The sequence below is a fragment of the Acanthopagrus latus genome, chromosome 7, assembly GCF_904848185.1.
Source record: "Acanthopagrus latus isolate v.2019 chromosome 7, fAcaLat1.1, whole genome shotgun sequence".
NCBI lineage: Eukaryota > Metazoa > Chordata > Actinopteri > Spariformes > Sparidae > Acanthopagrus > Acanthopagrus latus.
The window spans coordinates 23,580,404-23,607,401 of NC_051045.1; the positions used below are offsets into that span (position 1 = coordinate 23,580,404).

General features: G+C 39.6%; 1 protein-coding gene across 3 annotated transcripts in view; it reads left to right on the top strand.

The window, feature by feature from the left end:
* Positions 1–26,998, top strand: part of ptpn11b (protein tyrosine phosphatase non-receptor type 11b) — a 43,416-nt gene that overhangs the window by 8,126 nt on the left and 8,292 nt on the right. Inside the window, exons 1-10 of one of the 3 annotated variants that reach the window (XM_037105192.1) lie at positions 170–267; positions 6,973–7,095; positions 15,738–15,932; positions 20,243–20,435; positions 20,678–20,797; positions 20,967–21,080; positions 23,393–23,489; positions 23,726–23,805; positions 24,504–24,659; positions 25,301–25,432. In XM_037105192.1, the coding sequence (XP_036961087.1) occupies positions 260–267; positions 6,973–7,095; positions 15,738–15,932; positions 20,243–20,435; positions 20,678–20,797; positions 20,967–21,080; positions 23,393–23,489; positions 23,726–23,805; positions 24,504–24,659; positions 25,301–25,432 (1,218 nt within the window). In that variant the 5' untranslated portion in view covers positions 170–259. Of the gene's footprint in view, positions 1–169; positions 268–6,972; positions 7,096–15,737; positions 15,933–20,242; positions 20,436–20,677; positions 20,798–20,966; positions 21,081–23,392; positions 23,490–23,725; positions 23,806–24,503; positions 24,660–25,300; positions 25,433–26,998 lie in introns of those variants that run through there. The other 2 variants (XM_037105190.1, XM_037105191.1) reach the window with 2 other exon arrangements.

Here is a 26,998-nt window from a genome sequence, read left to right on the forward strand (position 1 = left end):
CCCCTTGCCCGCACTCTCTCTCTCTCTCTCTCTCCCCAGCACTCTTGCAAAGCACCCCCCTCCACTCCTCTGTCGTTTCTCTCACTGTCTCTGTCTCTCAATCTAACCCAGTAACACTTTTACAAGCAATCCCCCCCCACCCCCCGGTCTCTATATCTTCCTCGCTCCCTCCCACCCTCTCTTGTGTAACAGTGCCCAGTGCTAGATTACTAAGATCTGACGCTGCTGAAGCAAGCGGCTGTGGCAGGCTTCGACCAGAATGGTGAGGTAGGGCAGAAACATTCCCATTCATCTTCAGCATATTTTCTGCTTTCAGGCCTTTTTCACACTTTTCTTTTAACTCCCCCTCTTCCCCTAAATGATGCCTTTAATTTTGCTGTAGTTTGCTTAATTGAGAGTACAGGATCTAGTGCTTATGGATAAACAAGTGAACTTGAGGGACCTGGCTGTGCAGAAGTGTGCATGCATGTTTGCAGTATTTCTGTCACATGCGTGCGTGTGTGTGGGTGTGTGGGTGTGCATGTTGCTGTAAAGGTGGGTGTTTCAGGATGTTTGGTTACAAAGGGGCCAGTAGTTGTGAAGAAGGCTGAAAGACTTATGCGTATATGTATGTATGTGTGTGTGTGCCAAGACACTGAGGGGAAGGTGCCCTCCTGCTTTCAGCTGTCTGTAAACCTGACAAGGTGAACACTTGTGCAGTAGTTGTTGTCTTTGTGTGTTTGAAGTATTGGTCCAGTGTGTGCGCCTGGTTCCAGCCCGTCTCCATTGTTTTGATAAATTGACGAGTGGCAGCAGTGCTGTGATGACGGATTAGATATGGATTAGTGACATAAGGCATTTTTTCCCCACTGATATTATTTTTCCGTATGAATCCGTGTAGGATTAAAAACAATACCATAAGTAATCTTTCCACCATCTGACAGCCATGACCTGTCAATAGCTCCTCAGCACAATAACCAAAATAATATAAAAAAAAACCTCTTGTATAAATGAAGATTCACCAAGCTGGCTTGTAATGTCTGCTTAGACTCCCCTTTTAGCTTGTTGCAGATATATTGGTGTGGGATATCATGTTGTTCACAATAATATTGGTACAATGTTGGATATGATTAAGATAATTCATATCGTGATAATAGCAATATTCAAACATGTTGACGTAATTATGTCATACCATTACACACAGCAACAGTAAATGTCTGAAAGTGAACGTGACATTGCCACCGGCTCCACGGTGGAGGAGAATGTTGTGCATTACCACTTTATATCTCCTGTTTGGCATTTTAGGTAACATCAGCGGCATTTCCACTCTAAACCCATATACTTAAGATTCAATCACAATCCACCCCTTGCCTGTACCACTTAGCCATACCCCTCCCTTTTGTGTGCTCATGCCTAGGGGTAGGTTTTCCCTATTCTTGTCGGTATAGAGTCTAGGGTGAAGTGCTAGGGCTACGTGGCCTTCCAAACAGATGTTTTTAAGCGACACACTATAACCTGAGGGCTATTAGAACTGTCATTTCCTTGAATTATGGTCCTTTTTCTTTATAACATGCGTAAAACAATCGCTACTAGCTTGTTGTTGTCTCAGTAGCTAACAAGCCAGCTTCTGTTACATTGTTATTTCTGATTTGTGCATAACAGTCGAATGTATTTTTAGCAGAAAAGTTACTGGACTTATCGGTCTGTTAGTATCAATGCAGACTAACAGATTAGTAGCATGGGTTGGAAATGTTAGCCTATAAAGCACTATTAAAGGCCAGGTAATGAAGCAGTGTTCTTATGCATTTGATGACTTGATTGATGGCACAAAGTTGCTTTTCTATCACCATCTGATAAGTGGCAAATAACATTTCGATAATACCAGAAGTGACACATTAACACTAGGGGAAACATGATGGCCGGAGAAAGCATATTGGAAAATTTGTAGGCAGGTTTCCATGAAGACCATGGAAGACCATGGAAAACTACTAATGTCATATTAGGGTTTTGAAGGATTATCCCTGGTCATTGGGGGAGATTTCATCCAATATTTCATGTAGCTTTGTTTTAAGGGGCAAGGGGAAACTTGAAACCAGGGGTAGGGGTTACAACTGGAAATAGGATTGGAACACTGGAAAAAAAGAATGATGGACATCAGACTTTCACAATACATTCTTCTGAATGCACTGAACACATTTTCCAGTTTGGAGAACTGGATTACAATTTAGTGAGAATTTTATCAGTGTATTAGTTTTTTCCATTTTCTGTTTGTATGACCCTCTGCCAATATAAGCTGTGATCTAGTCTGTGGTGTATTTTTACTATTCAGGGAGCAGATAATCTAAGGACATATGTCTAGCATCTCTTATTGATTCACTTTGAGTCTTGTGTATAAAATATTTTTTTCTATCCCTTGGAGTCCTTTCTTGTCTGTCTACAAAAATGTCCCCAGCTCAACAACCCAGCCTCCCTGCTAGACTTCCAGAGATATTCCAAATGTCACAGGGAGGGCATTGTCTAATTCACCCTCCGCTTTTACATGTTTCCATGACTAATCCTCTTGTAATCGGTTACTATTTATTATTTGTTAAGTTCTTCTGATAATCTGCTCCCTTGGCTCGTGGAATTAGAGAAAGCGCAGCAGATCGGTTTTGTCCCCTGGTGAGGATAAGGGAGGTCAGGTGCAGTCTGGGTCAGATGTCTGGGCTGCTGTGGTCTTTCTATCCGAAGCTGGTCCAGTCAAGAGCTTCCCTTAAAATTCACTTAGTCAAGACTCACGGCTGGACTGATATTTGAATTTGGATCTAGCAGAGTTTTGGCATTTTATTTAATACTGGACTAGACGTGCGATTAATCTTCAGCAATGGAGGATTCTCAGTGACTACGATGCAGTGCCCTGCTTTGGTCTAAATAGTATACATCGTGTACCATTCCCTCCTGTACAAACCCTGTCAAAAATGTTGCATCGCTACTGATTCTCCTGCAGTGTCTGTGTCCCGCTCACTTCACCTGTCTCTTCTTTCACCCTTCTTTTGTTTCCTCCCTGTCATCGTCAGCAGCCTGGTGATTGACAAGCTGTCAGTTCCACTTTGATTCATCTGTTGAATGAAAATACTGACAGTTTCCTCGTCTCCAAAATCACACATGACTGACATTTACATTAAGCTCCGAAAAAGCAATTTCAAGCCTTTTCAATTTAGCTTTAGTAAATGCCACTCACAGTTCGTTTGATCTGAATTGTTAAGTTGTTCTGACAAACAGATACGCCAGCAGTCGATGGTAAGATTGTCAGGTTCAGATATCCTTGTTATGCAATGATTGAATTTATGTTTTTGTGGTTTTATGAGTTCTCTATTATTGAATTATTAGAAAGTACCGCGACACAAAAATATGGACTCTGGTTCAGAACTTTGCACCAGCAGTGACCACAACAGTATCCCGGTTTGTATTTCGGCGCTCTGAAGTGATGCAAGATCTGCTGAGCTGACACATGAGTCTTATTTTTATCTTACCGTCATGGTTTTGCGTCATACCGTGTACAAAAACAGAATCGCCTAAATGCTCGCCCACTGTTGAAGCTTTCAGATATTATCATCTCAGCGGGAGCTTCATGAAGGAACTCTTGTGTCACCCGCTGACTGCCCTCCGCTGGGTTATACTAATCAATAATGAGCCTTTGTAATGTGTCGGGGGTGGTGGTGAAAGGCTACAATTTAGGATGTAAAATGCATGATTTCCATGACTCATTTGGTCTATATGTCAGTGTTATAAAAGTCTGTTTTCCTGTTCTTGTTGAATCATCAACAGTTGCACGCACGTTTCTTTCCAAAGAGGCATGGGCTTCAGCTGAAGGTTATTTTGGTGTTTGAATATCTTGGGGCAAATTTTTCAACTCGTTTGTCAGTCTGATACTAGTTGTCTCATTTTCCATTTCTCAGGATCAAAAATAAATGCATAAATCTGCCTATTGGAAATGTTAGAACCACAGCCTATTGATATAAATGCTCATAAATTTGCAGATCCTTGTTGTGCAGGTAGTCAATGTTTTTTTACTTGACTTCATATTTATGAAAGCAATGACATTATTTCACTCAAGTTACATTTTTTTTATTTCAGTGGTTAGATTAATGTTATTCAAGGGTTCGGCTGATTTACCTATCACAAAGATAACAATAAACGACCATTTAATTTCATTTTCACTTAATCTATCCATTCTTCATCAATTGTTATTTAGTTTTTGAGACAGAATCAAAGAGGCCCAAAGTAATATTCTCAAATTATATTTGTCCTGACTATTTTATTTACGATTACAAAACAGAAAATTTGCAAATGTTTGGTATTTTTGGTCAATAAAAGACTGAAACAGTTACAGTCAGATATCAGTAGTTATTGATATTGATTAGTTTTCTGTCGGTTGAATAAGCAGTTACAGCAAATGCCTATTGCATCGCCATTGCATATTGTTTGCATCACCACTAAAAGACAATACACCACTTACTGTATACAACAGCAATTTCATGTCACTTTTGTCTGACCCCTCCTGACACACAAATGGGGCCCTGGGTGGCTAATGGTGCATTGGATTAGCCAGCAGTTGCACACAGTAGTTAGGGAGGTTTAACCCAATGATCCCTACTTAAACTTGAGCTGTAAATCCTCACAGCTGACATACAGCCATTCACTGCGGCTCTACCTACTCACTGCTTCCTCGAGATTAATGCAGTCCTTCACTCACTAAATGCAGTTTTTACACCAGTCTCCAGCATGCTAGAGTGAGTGAGAGTGTGTAGATGCACTGGGTTTAGATCTTTTAACTGTTTGTGAATAATGCATACTGTTTAGTTTGGATAGGTGGCAGTGTCAAACACTCCAGTAAGAGTGCACACCGGAGATAATCGGTCAACATGCCTGAGAAGAGGATGGAATAAATATTTGACCGCAGTGTTTTGCAAGAGAGGAAGTTGTATGTAATCATTAGCTTTGGCTCTGCGGTACTATAAACCCGAGGGTCTTTCCCTTTTAAACCAGGACATGATATACAGTCAGTATGTCAGTGATTATTCAAGAAACAGATGGATTCTTTCTATTTTAATTCGTAGGAAGAAGTTCAATAATGCACATCCAGAATTATGATTCCTGAAATTGTGAATACATATAAAAGAATGAAAAACTTAAACATGATTGTGCCAATCCAGAGCTAACCCCATTCAATAGTTTATGCTGAGGTTCAATTTATGCAGTTTGTATCTACTTCTACTTCAATCTAACCCTGTGATGATGGAAAAGCAGGTGAGGTTTCAGTCAACAGAACATTTCTGGAGCTTCACAGCAAAACAGAGTTGCAGCATTCTCCTAAAGATCAGAAAGAGATGAGGACTTGTTTTAAATTGTAAAAATCAACCAAAAAAAAGCCAAACTTTAAATGGCTTCATACAGCTTGTTTGGAGTAATCCAGGTCACTAGAAGCCCCGAGATCCCAAATTATTTTGTAAAAATGTTGTTTACAGCATCAAAGTGTGGTCGTGCTCATGCACCTCTTTTTATGGGCTATGCAATGTTTTTAGCTTAGCAATCACAGTAAATAGTTTGGCTTTAAAAAAGTTGAAAATGTATTTGGGATCTCAGGGCTTCTGGAGATTTGGATTATGCCAAACAAGCTGCTCTGTTTTGCTGTGAAGCTCCAGAAATGTGTTGTTGACCAGCAAACCTTCCATCAAGTATAGACGTGAGTAATGTCTGAATTTTCAGTTATGGGTGAACTGCTCATTTAAGTAATTTAAGCAAAGTCAGTTTTAATGGCTTTTGAATTTTTGGTAGATTATGATATTATGAAATACCACCATTTAAAAAGCTCAAAGATTAATATTATCATAGATATTCATGAGCAGAAAACCACTTATACCACTATATCAATTTCTTTAATAAATATTTGAGAGATAGCCACATTCATTTGAATCCATGATTAGATCTCACAGACTGTTTTCTGGGAAGTGGAACCACTGCTTGAGACGATGCCTCGTACCGAGCACATACCATGTATAAGTTACTGTCAGCTCTGCACGAGTAACAACTTGAAACTTTTTCAGCAAAGCATGGATCACAGGGACTGAAAATCTGCTGAACCTTTCAACCAGCCACAAACCCAAAGTATTAGGAGTAAATTGCCTAAATGACCTCAAACCAACTGTTTTTCCTCCTCGGTTTCTGAGCATAAGCATATACCCCATTAATAAAATCCAGGGTGCTGAGCTGATCCGGTTCGACTGCTGTAAGATGAAGAGCAGAGACAACTCATCTTAGTTTTAAAGTCTCAGGACAAGCTAATTAGGGTGCACAAATTGAACCATCTTGCAAAGTCCAGTCAAGTCCTATGGAGTTTCTCAGCAGCAGTCTGTTTATTCAGTGTTCAAAAATCCTGCAGCCTTACCATTTCTGTTCTTGTAAATGCGTCTGAAGTTATAAAAGGGGCCACAGTTCCAAAAGGATCAGCCCAATAAGAAAAAATGTAAGCATTAACCTCATAGTCATGGTTTTAGTTTTAAATTTGATGGCTTTCAGAGCCAAACAAAGAGTAAAAGTTTCACTGTGGTAATAAGCTACAAACTTATCTTGTGTTTTGATCTACACTGAAATCCAGAAAAGCAGTTTTAGTGTCTGTCACAACCTCCGGAACTGAAATATGGAAAAATGTTCCAACAGGTCTGTACATGAATAGCTCTCTGAAATGTAAAGCAGAATGGTTAAACACTATAGGCTGTGATATTCAGGTAGACTGAAAAACTACTATTTCTGACTACAATGAACAATGGTGAAAGTAAATGGTGACCAGGTTTGTGTAACTGGCATAAAGGAAAAGAAAATACAAACTAAACTTTGTTGAACTCATTGTGTTTTATCTCCAGTGCAAGAGATGCTTGATGGGTGATGGATAGCACACATTCTTCTAACATGTATGATTCTTTCGTTTTTATCTCCTTTTTTTGCTGCTTTAAGGTGGTTCCACCCCAACATCACCGGACTTGAAGCAGAGCAGCTCCTGTTGACCCGGGGCGTTCACGGCAGTTTCCTGGCCCGGCCTAGCAAGAGCAATCCGGGGGATTTTACCCTCTCTGTTAGGTAAGCCCTCTCTTGGAATTATTATTTAGGCTGTCCACCAACCTCAAAATTTAAGGTCACTACACTCAAGGGTTGTCACAACTATAAGTCTGGAATTGATCGGAATTTTTCTGCGCACGACAGCCTACTTGCATGTGTCTGGAGACAAAAAAGCACTTAAAAGACGGGAAGGAAGGTCACAGATCAAGAGTCTCCGAAATTCATGCCTACGGGTCAGCAAGTGATGTAACAGTTTATCTGCGGGTGAATAGATGGCATTTCAACAAAAGTTGTTTTGTGTGAGTGTTTCTAGGAACATGTTAGATTAGCATATTTGGATTTGGTAACATTCTGACACAAATTGGCCTGGAAGTCCTTATTTGGGCAGCAGGGTGGAGCTGAAGTGAGTGGGACAAGCACAACCTCAAGTAATACCTAGTGATTACCTGTCAGTAATGTCCATACACATATTTCTGTTAATCTCTTAAATTGTTGCAGAGAATGTGACATTTCTGGTAAGCAGGACTCAGTGCTCCATGCTGTGGTGATTACAGAGAGCAGGAAACAAACTGAGATAGAAGAAGAGAGAGTGTGGCTCTTCATTGGCAACGGAAGCTTTTAAGAGATACATCAGTCGGCCAAGCGCCTGGAAGAAAGCCCAAATGCATTTGTTACTCTGTGACTGTAGCTGGCATGGCGGCATGGGCAGAGCGAGGCTGTTTGTGTGTGTGTGAATGCGTGCGTGTACGTGTGTGTGTGTGTGTGTGTGTGTGTGTGTGCGAGAGAGAGAGTGAGAGATTGTGAACGAGAGAGATACTGCAGAGAAAGAAACAGAAAGAGGAAAAGGAAACAGTGTAGCTTGACAGGCAGAAGCTTTTAGATAATGTTGAGGGTGAGGGACCTGTTAAGGCTTTGACCTTCACTGCCTGTGGTTGGTGTGCTTGTGTGTATGTAGTGTAGTGTGTCATAAATCAGACACACCACAGGAAGGCTGGTGGGGTAAGTTGTAGCCACAGTTTGTGGTCTTGACAGACTTAAACACACACACACACACTGTGGTCAAGTAGCCAGTGTGCAGAACCCTGCCACCTGCTAGAGGAGGTAGGTCACATTGAACTAAGTGGAAGGAGGAGGGGAGTAGCGCTTATATCAAAGAGAGGCAGTGTAACTTTGGAAAGAAGAGCTAGCACAATAATCCTCTTGCATATGAAAAGTTCACTTCATATGCAGTAATATGTACTATTTTCAGTAAACTCAGTGGTTTAGTGGATACCAACATATTTGGCTGTTATGACCATTAGCTTGTGGTCGCTAATGTTAGCAAAGTTAGAAAAACTTAAAGCAGAAAGAGAAGACTTTTCTACTTCCCCCTAGCTTTTCCCTGCTGTCTTGCTGTTGGCGCTGCTGTAGCAAAGACGGTGTTAGCAATATGACTACCGCAGCTTGGCTGTTGTCCAAAGCAAAAATTAACTAAGAATCCCAATTTGACCTCAAAACCTTCTCAGTGCTATGAAAAGGAAGAGTAAACACTTGGTTGAATTAGTAAGTAGGCAGTTCTTGTTAATTACACATCCAGAAGAGAGAATGTCTGTTTCAAACCATCTTAAGTCCTGGTGGTAAGAGGAAACGCATATCAACAAGAGAGCAGACACCGGCGAGCTCTCCATCAAGTTGATGCCAGTCCGTTTACTCTTGTAAGCACCGTTTTTATCACTCTCCCTCTTCGCCTTCTTTGCCACCTCCATCAGTGGGTTTTTCAGAGTAGAGTTTTCACAGTAATTCGAGCTGTTGCACAGTTACCTGGGATTGGCGACCAGGGAAAACAGACAAAATCTTCCTGATATTGTTGAGATTGTTGAGATTGCTGAGACACACTTCCTTTGTGCTGTAATTCAACCTTCATTCTTCTGGGTAAAATCCAGTCTTGTGGCAGCCCAAATAGCATAGTGTAAGAAAGGCGTATTGAAAGCCAGTCTCTACAAAGATGGTCCCATTTTTTTCTACAGCCATTACATTGTTCAATCAGTATTAACTTCAGAGAAATAGGGTAGAGCTAAAAGGTTTTAGGTAATGTTTAAATGACATTACTGAGTCAGTTTACCAACTTTGAGGCTCTTCTCTCTTTGTGCTATCGTGCAATGTTATAGCTTTTCCATCATTATCATATGTTTGCTCATTTGACTCGTGTGGCAGTTAACCATGCTCATGTTCATGGTGTTTGTAAATCACCCGACCAACTGTTCCATGGCACTCAGCTTTGAATAGAAGAGGGTGATATTTCATAGCAGACAATTAAAGCACAGAAGCTCAAGCTTACCACAGTTTATTACAGATCCGGTGGTAGTCAATTTTGTATTGTTAAATGAAGCCTCTCAATCAGAAAGGCAGCCTCCAATTGGCTGAGCAGTCATGAACACTGCCTCTGACTGATCCAAGGCATCAAAGGAATGTCAGTGGAAGGCTAACAATCATGCTAACAACAATATTAACTTCTTTCAACAGGGAAAGGACAAGTAAGTACTGAAGACATTCAATTTGTTATTGTCTCCAAGAGAGACTGCAGGGATACAATCTCAACGTAGCCCTCTGTGGTGCAACAGTATCCTTCTAGGTAAAAAAATTAATCTCTAACATGCAGCTTTCCAGATACATTTAGTGTATTGTGCTAAAAGAATTTTAATACTATAACCCAACATGGGTATGAGAAGGTTTTATTGGAAAAGGGTAGCATGGAACAAAACATGAAAAGGAGGAAAAAAGTGAGAAATGAGTGTGAACTAGTTGGTCTTTTGGAACTGTGAATTCAACATTCAAATTTGTAGTTCAGTTTTGATAAATTGCACTAGTTTGAAGTTCAACTTCGAACACACACTGCATGTCGTATCTTCTCACACACCCCTACTGTGGCATGGCGGTGCGACACGGCAGACTCGCAGGAAGAAGACCTGCTTCCTCTTTAGATATAAAATTCTGAGGTATCAAAAACACAAATATTAATTATTTTTAGGTGATTATACACTAATGAAAAACTGTTGTGAATAAATGATTTTGTCTATACCAAAATAAAAACATCACGGTATCTGTGCAATAACCCAATTTATATCACTGCCTGCCTTACGTTATTGAATAATCTATCCCCTACAGTCACGAAAAAAACACTTGTGACCTCAAAACTTTCAAGTTACAGGGGGGCGACATGGTATTGCAGTGAGTACTGTGTAAGACATGTCTTGTTGTGCCACAATATCCTGTTTCTCTTGAAATTCAGTCAGCATAACAGCAATGTCCTTGAGCCTTGAGTTTCAAATATGATAAAATGATATTACATTTTACGGCTCATCAGTGCAACATAGGAATTGCAAAAAAGTGTTGAAAGTATACAAATAAAGATTCTATGTTGTTTTGAATCTTAAATTCACAGTAGGGATTTCTTGTTTTACTTGTTACAGTTTCCTGATGGCGCTACACCAAGTAAAGTCTGTAAAATATTGAAAATACTGAATCTACTGAAGATAATAACTTAATTATTCTGAGATTATTACTATATCTACAGAAGCTCTTCTTAGCCAGCATATCATGCTACCTTACTCAATCTTAGTTACACATGCACACACACGCGCAAGCGCGCACACACACGCACACACACACACACACACACACACACACACACACACACACACACACACACACACACACAGTGTCTTATCAGAGCAGAAGCGAAGCTAATTAGCCCGTCATTAGCCAGGTTTCATCTTACCAAGGCCATAAGCGGGATAGTCAGTGTTGAGATTAGAATGGACGCTGAGGGAGTCTGTAGTCTCCCTCTCTCTGCCTTATCTTCCTCTCTCTGCTTCTCCTCTTCTTATCTCCACCACCTCTCTTCTTCTCTGGTCCATGAGGTGAACAGCAGAAGGAGTGGTCGGGCAGAGCTGCTGCCGAGAAGTGTGTGAAGGCTGATGTATAATGAGAGATTTTTGAGGGTTTTGAAAATGTAATCAATTCAGAGTTTCATGAAACTCAAAGAGGGAGAAAAAGAAAGTTTGAAGCAGCAAAGTTTGGTCATAATTTAAACCCAAGTCAAACTCCTCAAGGAGAGCAGTCTGGTCAAGTTTTCTCATCTTCCATGCTCTTTATACACTCTAAAGACCCAGAGGAGGAATTTTAAGGGCACTCTTTACAGAGAATTTTAAGGGCAAATTACCACCGAGTGCAAATGGATTTTCTCTGTGTTATATAATGCTAGCCTGGGTTTACTTAGATGTGTTTCCACTGCAGCCTGGCTATTTATAGTTTTACACAGCAGATCAAAAAAAGCATCAGTAATGTGGATGTCAAATAAATCAATTATTAACACTATCAAACCCGCAAGTCTTCATTTCCAAACTTTTTTGTCTTAATTCTTGTTAATTGCGGATGTTTTGACATCTCACTCCTCCAACATCAGGACACGGCCCAGTTAAGTACCCTCCAGCAACAGTGGCCTTAGGTGTGCATAGATTTGCATGTCAACAAGGACAAAGACACAATAATCATGGCTGTATAGTGTGAAAATGTTTATTTCTACTGTCCTGACATTCACACACAACACAATACAGTAGGCCTGTTGCATGAACCATAAACAACATGCAACACCTAAACACTTCTTCAGTTGGGAATTAGTCAATTAGAAAGAGTCCATATTAGCTCTCAGCACTGTGTTTCAAGCTAATTCCTCTCAGTGTTTTACTGGTAGATCTGAGTGTCGTATATCTTTTTTCCTCATACTACTTGGGCGAACACTTTAAGTGTTTGTATATAGGCAGCTCTGGTTGTGGGAGATTTGTTGTTCATAAAAGTTATTTAATCCATATGCTTAGGTGTTAGCCTTTGTCTTCTGCCTATGAACAGACATGCTTAAAAGCTTTCCTAATTGTCTGAATGTTGTCTCAATTTGCAGAAAAATTGCTTCTTGTTCTAGAAGTCACTGACATACACATACATATTTTTTATGTCAAATACAAACAGGCCCACTTTCAGTTAGAAAAAAGTGTAGTAGTTTGTAGAGATGAAAAGGGAGAATTGAAATAGAGGCCAAAACTTTATCACACTCAATTTGATAAGTGGACTAGATTTGGTAAAAGGGATTTCTCAGTGATGTCTGGTTGTATTGAGTGAAAAATATTGCCAGGAATAGCTTCAGGGCAAAGCGAGAAATAATTTATATTTTCTGGGGTTTGTATGTGAATATTTATGTGCATATTTGAGCAATGTATTTCCCAGTTGTCTACGTTTGTGTACTTCATCTGATCAGTGTATTCGTTTGTTAGTCATATTGATCTAAATTCTGTTTATTGCTAAAACTCACCATTTTGCAGGCTTCACAGCTCTGCCTTGAATGTTTAAAAATGATTAACCCATAATCCCGCTCTTTGATGTGATCTGTTTGCGGCTGTAAAGATGCAGCAGAACAACTTCACTATGCTCCCATAGAAAGATGCTATGAAGGACTTTGATGTTATATACATTTGTACCTCTGCTCAGGTGGTCCTATCAGTTCGATCCAGTTCATAGGATAACCAAGGTTAAGCTTATCTTCCTTGGATCACTTGTTTTTCCAGAAAAGCAGGATACCATTGCACCAAATTGTACATTATTCAAGACTGCCCTGAATTTCGCTGCATAGTCGCAGAACTGTATGTAAACTTGTTTTTCTGAGAGTTTTACTTGCACTTTGATTTGTATACTTAACAAAATGGAAGTTTATATATTTTGCATTTAGATAAAAAGAGGATACCTGTTTTTTGTGATTATCATGTGGACCAAAGCAGTAAAACTGAGATTAATCTATCTTGTTGTTATCAGTAAATCCAAATGATTGTGAGCAAAATTTTAAAATGATCAAGCAGTGTTATTCCAGACGAGCTATGTTCAGCCAGATAAACACTCTTTTGCAACTGACACAATAAAAAAGGATGTTGATGGGAACATATACACTGATTTGAAAATACAGAACTTTGGTCGGTAAGGAGGAACAACTTCAACTTCTCGTGGGTGTGTATTATAATTTGCTGCTACATCCTTAACCGTAAATGGTCCCAGACATTATGGAGTAATTAAGTGCGCACAAGTGACAGACTGATGGTTTTTGATCTCACACACCTGTCAGTAAGACTTCTCTGTTGTGCATGAACTATCAGTTGTTTTGTTAAGCATCCTCAGCCCATAAACCTCCGACATGCATTACATTAGTGCTCATCTTTAAAGGTTTAATTTTGTGTGGTGAATGGGATTGAATGGCATATATATTGAGCGTTTGATGGCTTGTAAACATCACCAACAATTTGCTAAACAGGAGGAAAGTGCCTTAATTGAAGTGTGCTTAAAACTGATGAAAACACATTGCATTACATTGCTGTCAGCATTTTATGAACGCATGGATTAATGCACATTAGTAATATTTAAACAAACATCTTGATAAGTATTATGTAGTCTGTTTCCTGGTTTGCCACAGCGCTGATAAATGCCACAGTGGTAGACGGTGTGTAAGGTTGCTGCAAAGAACAGCTGCCACTTTAGGCGGCTTCACTGTGCTAAATTAGTTGTTTGTGTCGACAGAGAGGGGATGTTTGTCTTACAGTTTCAGTTTTTTTATGTGAACACATGGATGGAGAATATAATTTAGCTTATATTCACACTGTCACCATCGATATTATGGAACACACTTGGGCTGTGCAAAATATCAATATTTATAATGTCTGTGTGATCATAAAGGAATTCTAGGCATTCTTCTTAATGCCACAGTACATATTTTAGTGCTTAAAACACATTCATTTAGTCATATATTTATTTTATGGATTGTTGAAAGTACAGTTCTAACAGTATAGCTGTTACAGCCTGGCTCTCTGCATTAAGCCATTTTATCAAGGGGGAGATGTTTTTTTTTAAAGCAGCATTGCTTTGTTTGCTGTAGGCTACTATGCAAAAATGCGCAGTGGAGCCAGGTGGGTTTCTTGTTTGCTCTTTACTTGGACTGTATGCAACAGGACAAAATGTCATTTAAAATAATCTGCCATGTATTGTAATAGACCCCAGTGAGCCAGAGCTGAGCAGACATGATGCTGCCATTGACTCCCTGTAGTTTTTCTGTAAAGACTACTGCCATATTTTAATAGATGCCTAAATGTTATCAATGTCTCAGAAAGGGCAGGGCAGAAAAGTGAATGAAAATCTAATGGGACATGTTTGGCTCATTCCAGAGTTAATGGTGTTAAACGCTCAGAGAAAAGGGGGATTTGGACTGAGAGTTGAGGAGGGGCCTTTAACAGGGCCCATAGACCTGTGGCAACCTGCCAACAGCCACTAAGAGAGCCATAAAGCAATTACCAGGAAACACTGGGAGAGAGGGGTGGGACATATAAATGCAAGAACGAAGGGGAGGATTTACAGTATGCTGAGTGGATGGATGGGATGGAAAAAAGGAACGTGAAATTCATGAGGACAGCAAGAAAAGTGATGGAGGAAATAGGATTTGTGCCATTTGATATCACCATTAACTGATAATCAGTTTGCAGAGAGAGAAAGGGAGTATTGTATCTCAACGTGTACATCAGATAGCACCGACTGCAGTAAACCCTCCTGTGGTCCCTGAAACACTATTGTATGCGTGTGTGTTTACAGAATGTTTTGTTTATTTCTGCTAAAGGAACATGGTGTATGAAGTCGCTGGAGATGGGAAATGGAAAAAAACAAGTACATTGAGCAATCTAGATGTTGAGCTGCATCTCGTTCTTCATTTGCTTCCAGGCAGATATGTTTTATAGAGTGTGTGTGTGTGTGTGTGTGTGTTCAGATATGTGTGCACCTATTCAGTGCTGTCCAGAGGACTTTGAATATGCAAAGTGGTACCAAATTTTTTCTGTCTTATCAGTCTTTGGGCTCAGGAGCTGCATACGTTTCTGTTGTATTGTTCTGCAATCACGATACAGCCTTCCTCCAAATACATTAGATATGAAAACTATAGAGTATTAAAAGAAGGGATGATCCCTCGTGAAAAGATTTGTGTTGTTCTGTTTATAGCGAAAACTACTCTCTGATAAAAATGGATCAGTATTTTTGAATCACTGTGGTTTTGTTGCTTTTTCTTACATATTTTCTCTCCTGGAATAGCTCAAGGGCTGAAAAAGGTCGAAGTTAGGTTATAATATTTAACAGATATATACTTGTTACTCTATGTTGTATATAAAGATATGTTCAGCATTGCAACAAAGCTCACATTATTGCAGGGATTTGAATGTGCCACAGACAGAATAGGGTAAATTAGTGGATAAAAACAATACTGAACAGGAGACATCTGAAAATTCAGTGTTCAATCTTAAAATGGGAGCAGACGGCCTTCATAAGCAGAACAGTTTCACGTGTATATGTATTTAGGCTATGTGACCGAGTGTGGGCGACAAAGTATGTATAGTTTTGATATTGTTTGTGTGAGCATATAGTGTAAGAACATATGTGTGGGTTTGTGTGTTCAGTGTATAAATATCTGCAGGGTGCAAGTGATCAAGAGAATAATAAGAGAAAAGTGCAGAGTTCTTCTTTGGATTAAGTTCACCTCTGTTACCTGCATGATCGCAAACATGAGTGACTGAATACCTACTGTGTTTTGTTTTGTTTTTTTCCCCACACAGGCGGAACGATGAGGTGACCCACATTAAAATCCAAAACTCAGGCGACTACTACGACCTGTACGGAGGCGAGACATTCGCCACCTTGGCCGAGCTGGTGCAGTATTACACCGAGCAACAGGATCTCCTGCGTGAGAGGAACGGCCATGTCATCGAGCTCAAGTACCCACTCAACTGCAAGGACCCCACCTCTGAGAGGTGCCGACAAACTCGCAAACTAACTCCCACACATGCAAATCAGCTTACATTTGCATAAGGCTAAGCAATATGTGGATAAATCCAGGCAGATAGAATACTTTATACGTGTATTTGTGTCTAAGGATAACTTGATATGTTACCATTCTATCTAGTTTCTTCCTGACCACAGTCATTTTTATTCTAACAGCTTCAGGGGTGTCAGACTCATCTTGCCACGAGATGCAGCTAAACCACCTGAGAAATGTTATGAGTCTAGCCTTCAGTAGTTACTGTATCATGTTATGGCACTTTCACCCTGCAGAGAACAGAACTCTGGTCAAAATATTGAATCCTCGTCAATTCTTGAATTTGATCTCAGGCATGAAAATTATTACATCTAATATTATGCATTAAAGCTGTGAGTCATTTCCAGTATATTCAACCTAAAGAGGCCATTTTGAGATCAGTAGAATTTCAATGCCAGAGGAATTTTTATGTACAGAAACGTAACACAAACTTATTCCAACATCTTAAAAAAAGTTGAATATTCAGACACTAAATGATCATAAATACAGGAGCAAGTGAGATCAGATCTCACTGATGTCTTGAATAGAACTTTGTTGAGCCATCACCGTGGCATGTTAAAGCTTAAATTAACATGACAATATTGATAGGAATAGTTTTCTAGTTTTGATCAATTGTCCACTGTTATGGATAACATTAGAAAAATATATAACATTTTGAGCAAAAACATAGGCAACTCCTCCTAAATGCTCGTTCTTCCTTCACCAGCCAGTGTCTTACTGGGAAGGGCCGAGCACAACATTATCTGTATTGTGAAACAGACTCAATTATCAGTATCCACTTGAAATGAGTGGGTTTAACCTGAAATGGGTGGGGTCAAAAGGTAGCTCATTTTAGCCTGAAATTTAAATGGGTTGATCAGAAGCTGCTATATCTATTGTTCATTTAAAAAAAAAAAAAAAAAAAAAAACTATTTAGATAGTATGATGAGTAAGAGACCTCTGTACAGAGCAAAATCTAATATAAAAATGTTTTACAACATTTAACATACGGTTTGTATGTAATCACTCTGAACAACAGAAATTCTAAAATGTTAATACAATATGAACAACACAGAGCAATTCTATTGAGAGCTGGTGATACTGATTCATTGTCAAGCCTACATCACCAGCAAGACAACTGGTTAATATGGCAACGGGAAAAGGTCAGCCATTAGTTCATTAATTGTGTGCCAATACACATGTATGTTTATATGTACTGTTTGAGGGGAGGGAGCATCATTCTGTACACGTGCACTCCCACACATGAAATCCAGATGCACTGCACTTCCACATGCATAAATAGTGGAATATTCCCAAATGCATCTTCAAACACACTAAGTGGGTGGTGCTGCTGTTTTTGTTTATGTGCACCAAGTATCCACACGCTAACATCCTTCCTGAGAGTACACACAGGTTGGACGAGCTATACACTTCATCACACCTACACACCTTCATTAAAATGGGAGACTTAGGCAGCTTATGCAGTAATGCCAGGAAAAAAGCTACATGCTGATATTTATATCATCAAATGCAAATAAATGCACTCTTCAGCTGTGCTCATCTTGTACTGAGCAGGTTATATACACTTACTTCTTCTACACATTGCTATGTGTTTAGCTTAGTTTCTATTTAGGTCTAAGAACAACTGATCTCTGGTTTTGGTTTATGTGGTTTTTCCATTCTACATACGTCTCTTGTCAGAGCCTCCTACACACTTGTGCTCATCACCACACAGGAAAAAAACACACAGACAGGCATCATCTAAACATCAGCAAATGAGTGAGGCTGCAACAGCAATGTAAGAAGCACTTTCATTCTCGAGTAGGAGTCTATGCTCACAATGCCCATATAGATCGACACTATGTTGAAACCTAAAGTTACAATATGGGACTTTTCCAGCTGAGGAAGGAAGCTTTTTTTTTTTTTTTTTTTTCAGTTTGTCAAGTTTCAGTCTCAGCTCTTGTCACTTGTCTTGTAATTGTAACATCTTGAAACACCATATAGCTCTAGGCTTAGCTTCCCAACATACACAGGATTTGGGAAATTAAACTATAAACACAGCCTGTCTGTAATAGGGCTGCAACTAACGATTATTTTGGTAGTTGATTAATCTACTGATTATTTTATCGATTAGTAGATTAGTCACGATTATTTTGGCAGCATCTGTTTCGGCATTGGTTTTACCTCATATTCTCAGAGCAAATTAAAAACCATGAAACATGCATTTGAAAACATAATATTTTGAAACACAGCTGGATTTTGAATATATCAGTTGAACTAATTGATACTAATTATTACAGTTTTTAATTGATTACATATCTTTCAAATGAATTATTATGTTATAAATCATTGCATTAAGTGGCGGTTTCATTCAGTGTTTTATCAAATTTATATTATTACTGTTTTGTACTGATTTAATATCCTACACATGAATTAGTACTGATATCGTTGCTGCCAGACAGAAACCTCTGATTTGCAAATTTTACTTATTTTCTCATAATAGATTTTACTGGCCACCCTTCACGTCTGTACACATTACCAGCCTGTTTTTTTTTTATTCTTGTTTTTTTAAAAAGTCAAAATAATGACTGTATTTCCAGCTAGAAAACGCACATCTCTCTCCTCTCTCCATTGTTGTTTGTGTTTGTGTCGCTGCGTGGTGTGACACATGAGTTGTCCTCGTGCTGAAAACGTGACTTGTGGCACACGTGACGTCACTCCCCGAGACGCAAGAAGAAAGCAAAAATATATATGTTTATTATCCCTTTAAGCCCTTTAATAGTAACACATAGTGACTGCAATAAGTAAATTGAATCTGATTACAGGTTTGTTAATATTAACTCGGTAGATTGCTCGTTACTGAAAAAAGTGGTCAGCTCATAATTACAGCTAATGTGCTCGGGTCGGGTCGGGCTTGATTTTTTGGGCCCGATCTAAACTCTACTACAGAGTCACACCACTACAAAACTCACAGATCTGCTTCTGCTGCTTCTTCTGCGGAACCATCTTCTTCTTGTACTCCACACTGTGGCGCACATTCTAGTAGCGGTGCTAAAGCGATTTGCTCCGCCTCAGATCTTTTTAAAAGAATAATAATGATGATAATAATAATAATACCAATAATAAATATGACGTCAACATAATCGGTTACGTCGACAATAAAAATTTGTTGGTGCGAAATTTTTGCGTCAACGAATTTTTATTGTCGACGTAATCGATTATGTCGACTAATCGTTGCAGCCCTAGTCTGTAATAATCTATGCTGATGTTTTTGACAAAGTCTTGTCTGCTGCATGTTTTAATGCAGCTTTTTTTGTTGCTGTTTTGACTGAACTGTAGCTGCTTTTGTCACCATAATAGACAAATCCAGTTAATATGACATGATGCCTGCCCACAGTAAATGGTTTTGACCCTAAATGTCCTAAACATCACTTAAAGCGCCTGTAATCAAATGTGTTTTTTGTTTTTTTACAATAATAATGTATCCAATGTCAATGTGATAACAATGTGAAAGGGTTCATTCATATTGAAGACCCCACAGGTGAAAATAACCTGAAAGCTCCTCTCATTTTCATAGGGCTTTATAGTCAGTTTCAGCTTATTGTTTAGCTGCCCTGCTGCAACCTTACTGTTTGAGTTCACTCTCATTGCTCTCATAATGTTGTTTTTGGCCACAGCAGACAGTTATTTTCACGGAAAAAGCTCTAAAAACATATTGTATATTACCCGCTCAGCACCAAACAGACACGCTTAGTGATTAGCTGGTGAACACAGTGGAGCATTTAGCACCTAAAGAGCCAGGCATTTCCCTCAGGAGCTGGTAGAGACCAAAAACAGAGCTAAAAGGAGAATTATAATGATTATGTACCCAACCTCTGGATGTGTAAGTATGTTAAAAGGTGATAGTCAGTGTTGTGTTCACTGCCCCCAAAAGGCAAAAAAAAAAATGTTATTGCAGGTAAAGCTAATATTTAAGGTGCAATTTGTACGAGAATGATTTCTAGAGGTGGCCAATTCTTACATACTGCACCTTTAAGAAAGTGGGTGATAAATGCATATAAGGTTACAAAATGACCAGTGAAAATGTTATTAAATGCGAAAATATATGACAGTAATTTTATTTTGAGGAATTGCCACAAATCCTATGATGTTGTCCTTTAAGTCATTGGTTTGCATGTTCAGTCATTCAAGCTGTCAGTGTGTCATTGAGAATTGTGTCTGGATTCATGTGTTTGTATATCAGTCTGCACTCTCACTTGTCTCCAGGTGGTACCATGGGCACCTCTCTGGGCGAGATGCAGAGAAACTGCTCACAGACAAAGGCAAAGCCGGTAGCTTCCTGGTACGGGAGAGCCAGAGTAAACCTGGCGACTTCGTCCTCTCGGTTCTCACCAATGAGGAGAAACATGAAAACGTGGACCGCAAGACCAAAGTCACCCATGTTATGATACGCTACCAGGTGAGGTAACTCAGCCCAGGCCATAAATATACAGAAACTTAAAACTGGTCTGGAGGATTTTGTGGATTAAGACAGGCTGGAGGCTTATAATGCTTCCCTTAATGTCCCACTGAGTTTGTTGCTCAAGCTACCTCAGCGTACTGTTTGAATCATGTATTTTTAAGTAGGTTATGATTCATTTTTGCACTCTAGGAACTCCTCAGAGCAGCTGTTGTAGTTAAACTGTTGATGTTTGTCTCCAGCAGGATGGTAAATACGACGTGGGTGGTGGTGAGAGGTTTGACACCCTGGCTGACCTGGTGGATCACTACAAGAAGAACCCCATGGTGGAGAAAAGTGGCATCGTAGTGCATCTCAAACAGGTAAGAAAGAGAAATGTAACATACCAAAGCATCCAGACTGGTGGATCCTTTGCATGCAGAACCTTGAAGGCATTGATAATTAATAGTTAATACAATGGTTCATTTTAAACACATGAAAACTTAATGCTCTGATGACTAATTTAATTTACTTGTCAAAATGTGATAACAGCCCTTTAACGCCACAAGGATAAATGCAGCAAACATTGAGAACCGGGTACGAGAGCTTAACAAAGTGGCAGACAACTCTGAGAAACCCAAACAAGGATTCTGGGAAGAATTTGAGGTATGTAGCCTTAAAGCTATCGACACCAGAATCATTCCTGTCAGTCTATATTTCTATGTCTCTGTGCCTGCGATAGCCCTAGGTGGAGGTGTAATGTTTTAGGGTTGTCTGTCTGTCCATCCATTTTTCCATGCCAGTCTTGTTGACTCAATATCTCAGGAATGCCTTGAGGAATTTTCTGTCCAGTTGGACTCAAGGATGAGCTGATTAGAATTTGGTGCTAAAGGTCAAGAGTCACAAAACACTTTATTGGCTATAAATTAGAAGATTTCCTATGGTGATTATGACAAAATGTACACAAATGTCTAATTATGAGGTGATATCATGTGTTTATCCAAAAGGTCAAAGGTCAACTTCACTGTGACATCCTAGCGTTCTACAAAAAATATTTTTCTGGCCATCATTCAGTGCAATAATTCAGGAACCCCACCTTCAAACAGTGGTGAATATACTGGTCTGACGTCACCTGGTTGAAAATGTGGGTACAGAATCCACGTTTTAGAATTTGCAGCTTCTTTGCAACAACATCTTTATTCAAAACATTTTTGGCCAACCACACTTTCCTTGGTTTTGCTGGTATTGAGCTTCAGGTGATTGTCGTTGCACCATTTGACAAAGCTAAAAGAAAAAAAAAATGCTTTAAGTGAAAATGTAATGTTTTCTCGCTGGAAATTATTCGCTGGAATCATACATGTCAGTATAGCAATAATTTCCATTTTGCCAAGAACTACACTGAATACCCTTTATTAGAACTCAAGCCACTTTGGTTTGCGCCACATATATGAGTGTGGGCTGACATGAACAGCAAAGATATATCTCAGTTGTGTTTGTTGGTTATTTTTGCAATTCCAGTCATTTTGAATGTTTTGTGTTAAGTAGTTTTATTAAATGAGGCTCCAGTGAAAAACTTGCTCGACTCGAAGAATGATTGGGAGACCTGAAAGATTTTAATTAATCCTGTGAGTGCTATCTTCACTAGAATGTCAAATTTTGACCATTGAAAAGTACAACACATCCCTTTCAAACTATTTTTAGTTTTGCTGTGAACCTTCCTGCTTTGGCTCATAACACAGTGTATTTTCCAGAATATTAATTTGCCACATAGCTGTCATATATAAATGTCATCTTGTAGGTAATTTGTTCCATAACTTTATACATTCAGCTGTGTCATATGTATCCATTTGTGTAGGTGTACAATTCTGTTTTTCTCTTGTGACTTTTTTCCTTGTCTATCAGGGGAAATTTAAATGCATTTATGCTGCCTTAACCTTTGAGTAATGATGTTGTTGAAGCTTATCTTGTGGTGTGCTCCTCTGCTCCTGCTTTTGTCATTTTCATGCAACTGACAGGTCATTATTGTGAATCATTTCTATTGTGTCAGTGCATGTTTGGCGATCGAATTATTCTTTGGTATTCGCTGGCTCAGTAACAGGTTTTTACAGTTGTATATGTCTACAAAGTCATAGTTACTGATAAATGTTTGGTTGTTGGATTATCTGCTCTTCAGCCACGGTCTTTACTGAGATTATAATCTTCTTTCGTATGAATGTAAATGACTGACTGCAGCTTCTGTGTCAGAGTGTGTGTGATTGACATGATATATGCTATGCAGTATAAGCTACGAGCCACACAGTATGAGTTATAGAAAATGATTCAGATAAAACAGGGCTATTAAGATAACAGCTGGTCTATCTGGATTTGCATTTATACATGGCTGTAAATAAATGTTGCCATTGTTTGATGAATTCTAGCTTTCTGGCTTTTGAGCCCGTTTGATATTTAAGTAAACTCTGCTGAAATGCCCCCCTCCCCTGAAGTCTACAGCCTGAACAGTTTCTTGTTGTTTCACTCCAGGGTGACCTCTACTGTATTAAAGGCCCATTACACTGTTCAGACACAAAGAATTCAAGGGGCCCTGTGGAGTTAAACAAAAGTTATGTTTACATTCAGTGTTACAAACCCAAACACGTTGAATGCCTTTCCTTCCTCATGCTGCAACTCCAGTCCAGACAGGTTCATATCCATGTTTACTAGCCTGAAGTCTTCTCCTCCCTTGCCTTTATGTGTGCATTGATGCATATTCTGGTGAAATCCCACCACCTGTTGATCCACGGAAAAGTGTGAAAACACTGGCTACCATCTCAACATTTTGTTGATATGGATGACTGACCTCAGATTTAGTAGCTGAATTATAGTAGATGTTCTTTTGTTTCTGACTTCATGAAACGCTTTCTCATAGAAATGTATATGTTTATTTATAGAGGTCTCACTGTCTTGCCATTTCCCTTTCGTCTTTTGTCATCAACTATCAGGTACTTCAGCAGCAGGAGTGTAAACTGCTGTATCCCCGGAAAGAAGGCCAGAAGCCCGAGAACAAGAGTAAAAACAGATACAAGAATATCCTCCCCTGTAAGTCTCGCAGCAACCTGCCATTTCCTCTCTCCAACTTCCTGTGGAAAGAATGACACAAATAGACACCAGACAATGTAGAGGCCTCAGCAGAGTGTGAAGATCTCGCCACGATAGCACACTGTCTATCAATTGACATTATGCTTGACAAAGAACATAATGTCACAAAAGTCTGATGTCAGGAAACTGTAGACATTTTGTTGTGCCTGAATGACAGTTTGATGTTGTGTTTTCAGTCGACACAACTCGGGTTGAAATCAGGGAAGCAGATCCAGATGTTCTTGGTTCGGACTACATCAATGCCAACTACATCAGAGTGAGTCTGTTCAGCATTGCACAAGACCATTTAACTGTAGGCTATGAAAAGATAGCCGTAACACACAACATTCAACTAACAGTCACTGTCTCTTCACCTCTGAGTCTACTGAGCTCAGTTGCCCGTCCTGGCCCCGCACATGAAAACCACCTCGTGGCAGTGCTCCAAACAGAGTCACCTAGCAGAGCTAACTTGTAGCTACAGTTCACAGCAGTTTGCTTTCATTAATTCCATAAAAGCGAGTTTAGGCAGAGCAGCCGGAGGACATCAGAGGGAAAACCAGAAATCTTTTCCCTCGTCAAATATGATCCAGTTTCAATAGAATCAGCTGTGACTGTGATGCTACCCAATCACCGAATTTACATTACGCAGTAACGGGCAACAGGAGGCAGAGCGGCTGAGACAGAGACACCATTCACTCCATCACAAGTCACTATAACATTGAATTGATCTTGTAGCTGTTATTTTAATACATTTTTTTAATTAACTCAAACAATTGAAACCTTTTTTGTATGCATATATATATTCTTTTTTTAGTTGGCAAAAGTTTTCTTCAAAAAGTGAAACTGTTACTCTTTATGTCTGTGTATTTATCTATATCATCAAAAAGTAACATTGCGTCATTATGTTTCCTGATGTGTGAATGTGTTTCTTGTCAAAGATGAAATGCTTAATTCTGTGTTGTCTCTGATGTACAGAGTATGCATGAAGAGGGGCGACACGTTGACGAGGGCAAAGTCTTCATCGCCACCCAAGGGTGCCTACAGAATACAGTCGTAGACTTCTGGAAGATGGTGTATCAGGAGAACACACACGTCATCGTCATGACCACAAAGGAGGTGGAGCGAGGACGGGTGAGCGATTGGAACTAAGCTAACTGCAAATGTAGAGCAATGTAGTTCAGCCAGTGGTCAGTGAAGTGATCTGTGCATCTGTATAGGAGGGAAAATAATGACGTAGAAATGTTTCTGTACATTATACTGTATTTCCAAGGAACGCAGTTTGTTTTTCCATCTCCAGCTCTTTTTCGTTTGTTTTCTATAGCATGTACTCCTAAACGGTCTCTCTGTTGAAGTGAGGGGTATTTTCTTGACAAAAGCATATCGGAAACACCCGGCATCCGAATCATTCAATCTCAAACATCCACTACAAAAAAAGAACAACACAAGGGGTCACAAGTAGTCCCTGAAAAGTTAATTTGACAAAAATACTACTGTTCTAGTTGCATGTCAACCATTTTGTTCCTGCATTTTCATTTTAAAGTCAGCACTTGATGGCATTAGCAGATTCTGAGAGAGAGGGGTGGATATGTGTAGTAGGAATGATGGTTATGTGTGTGAAAGGTGTGGGGGAGGGGAGAGAGACGGCTGACAGGGATAGTATGACAGTTAAGCTGATTGGAAAAGCTGCTTGAGATGAGCTGGTTCTTTCGATTGTCTAATACCATCCGCCCTCCCTCTCCTCTCCATCTTTCTCTGTTTTTTTCCCAATTTAGAACAAATGTGTCCGTTACTGGCCCGACCTACACGACACCAAGGAGTTTGGGAAGGTGCTTGTCAAGAACGTGGATGAGCGGCCGGCACAAGACTACATCCTGAGGAAGCTGGAGGTGACCCGTCTCGACCGGGTAATTAAAGCCGTGTACTCAATCAGAGCTGACCCACTGACCTGGGGTCAGATTATCTAACCCCTTACACTTATACACACACGCACAATCCTACAGCACGTGCTTGTGCATAGAGGAGGAGTGTCTACATAAATAAGAAAATGAATGCACATAGATTTTCCTCTTGCACTGAGACCCAAAAACTAAATCACTGACTTAGAGTTTTATAGATGACAACATAAGTAGCAAATGAAGGGTAAAAACAAAAGGCCACTCTTGAAATCAAGGAATTTTAAAATTAATGTTTTGGTATCCAATCTTGGTGTAAGTAGGAGCTTGCAGGTTTAACGTCGCATATATGGGTATTCCCTATAATCCTATATCCTTTTTGAAACCATAATGGTGGAGCTCATAGTCTGGGATCACCGTCTGCTGAGTTCACACTACAGGATTGTAGCCCTGATTTTCCATTCCCTGACAGTTTTTGAAAATTGCCAACAAAAGACCCCAGATCAGAGACAAAGTGGCATTCACTCTGTGTGGACTGTTCAGACTGATCCAAGAGTTGCTGATGCCGTGCAGACGCATGAGAGATATCTAGCTGGCGAAATATCTGTTCGTGTCGGGGATGCGTCTGGGAGCCGATGAGAGCAAATTCTCCTCTGCTGTCATCTGCAGTCACTCTCTGAACCCAGTCTTATCATACCTCTATTTGTATGCAGGGAGCACAGTGTAGTATCTATCAGAATACACTGACATACACACAAGTTTTTCAATATTTTGAACCTGTTCGTCCTTGCTGAACCACAATTCGAACAGACCACTGTACATTGGGATTTCAAAAATCTTTATTCCACCGACTCACCCATATTCTTTTCCTTTTCTTGCTTGATTTTTCAATGCAAATGAGTGCACAAACAATTTGGTGGTTCCTTTGTCTCTTCATGTGTGTTTTTTTGTTTTGTTTGTTTTTTGTTTGAAAAATTGTAATTTGGAGGCCAGACAGTCACGGGGGTGATTCCTCCTATGAGCGTGTAGTGTGAACAGTGAAGTGATCTCACGGCTTTGAAAGTCATCAGACCAAGGCAGGAGCAGTACTGTCTCCAAAGTGATGCGTCTGTCCAGCCTTAATGTTTGTGTTCAGGTGAATGACAGCTAAATTAAAGAGAGTGAACCATTGCATGTTTATTAATAGGTCATACTCAAGTTAATCAATATTACTGTCAACCTCCTATTAAAGTAGGACTCTAAAGTAAATAAAGCGAAGTCTGTCTACATTTTTTTCTGCACACTGGGAATCCACTGTGAGAAATCAGAGGAACCCTCATTTCAACGTATTTCACCGTGTTCTGATCTGGTCATTGGTAATGGTCCAACTGCAACATTACTACAATGCTAAATCGAATAACAAGCCTACATGTGACTACCAGGGAATGTCTCTGTATTTCAGTGTAGCAATAAACAAGTTCCAACGTAAAGATGGAACTTTGTGCTGACTGTGACTTACATTTACAGACAAATACCTACTTGAACTCACTAAGTCCAACTGCTGAAGCATCATATCAGCTCTGGCTGAAAGTATTGTGG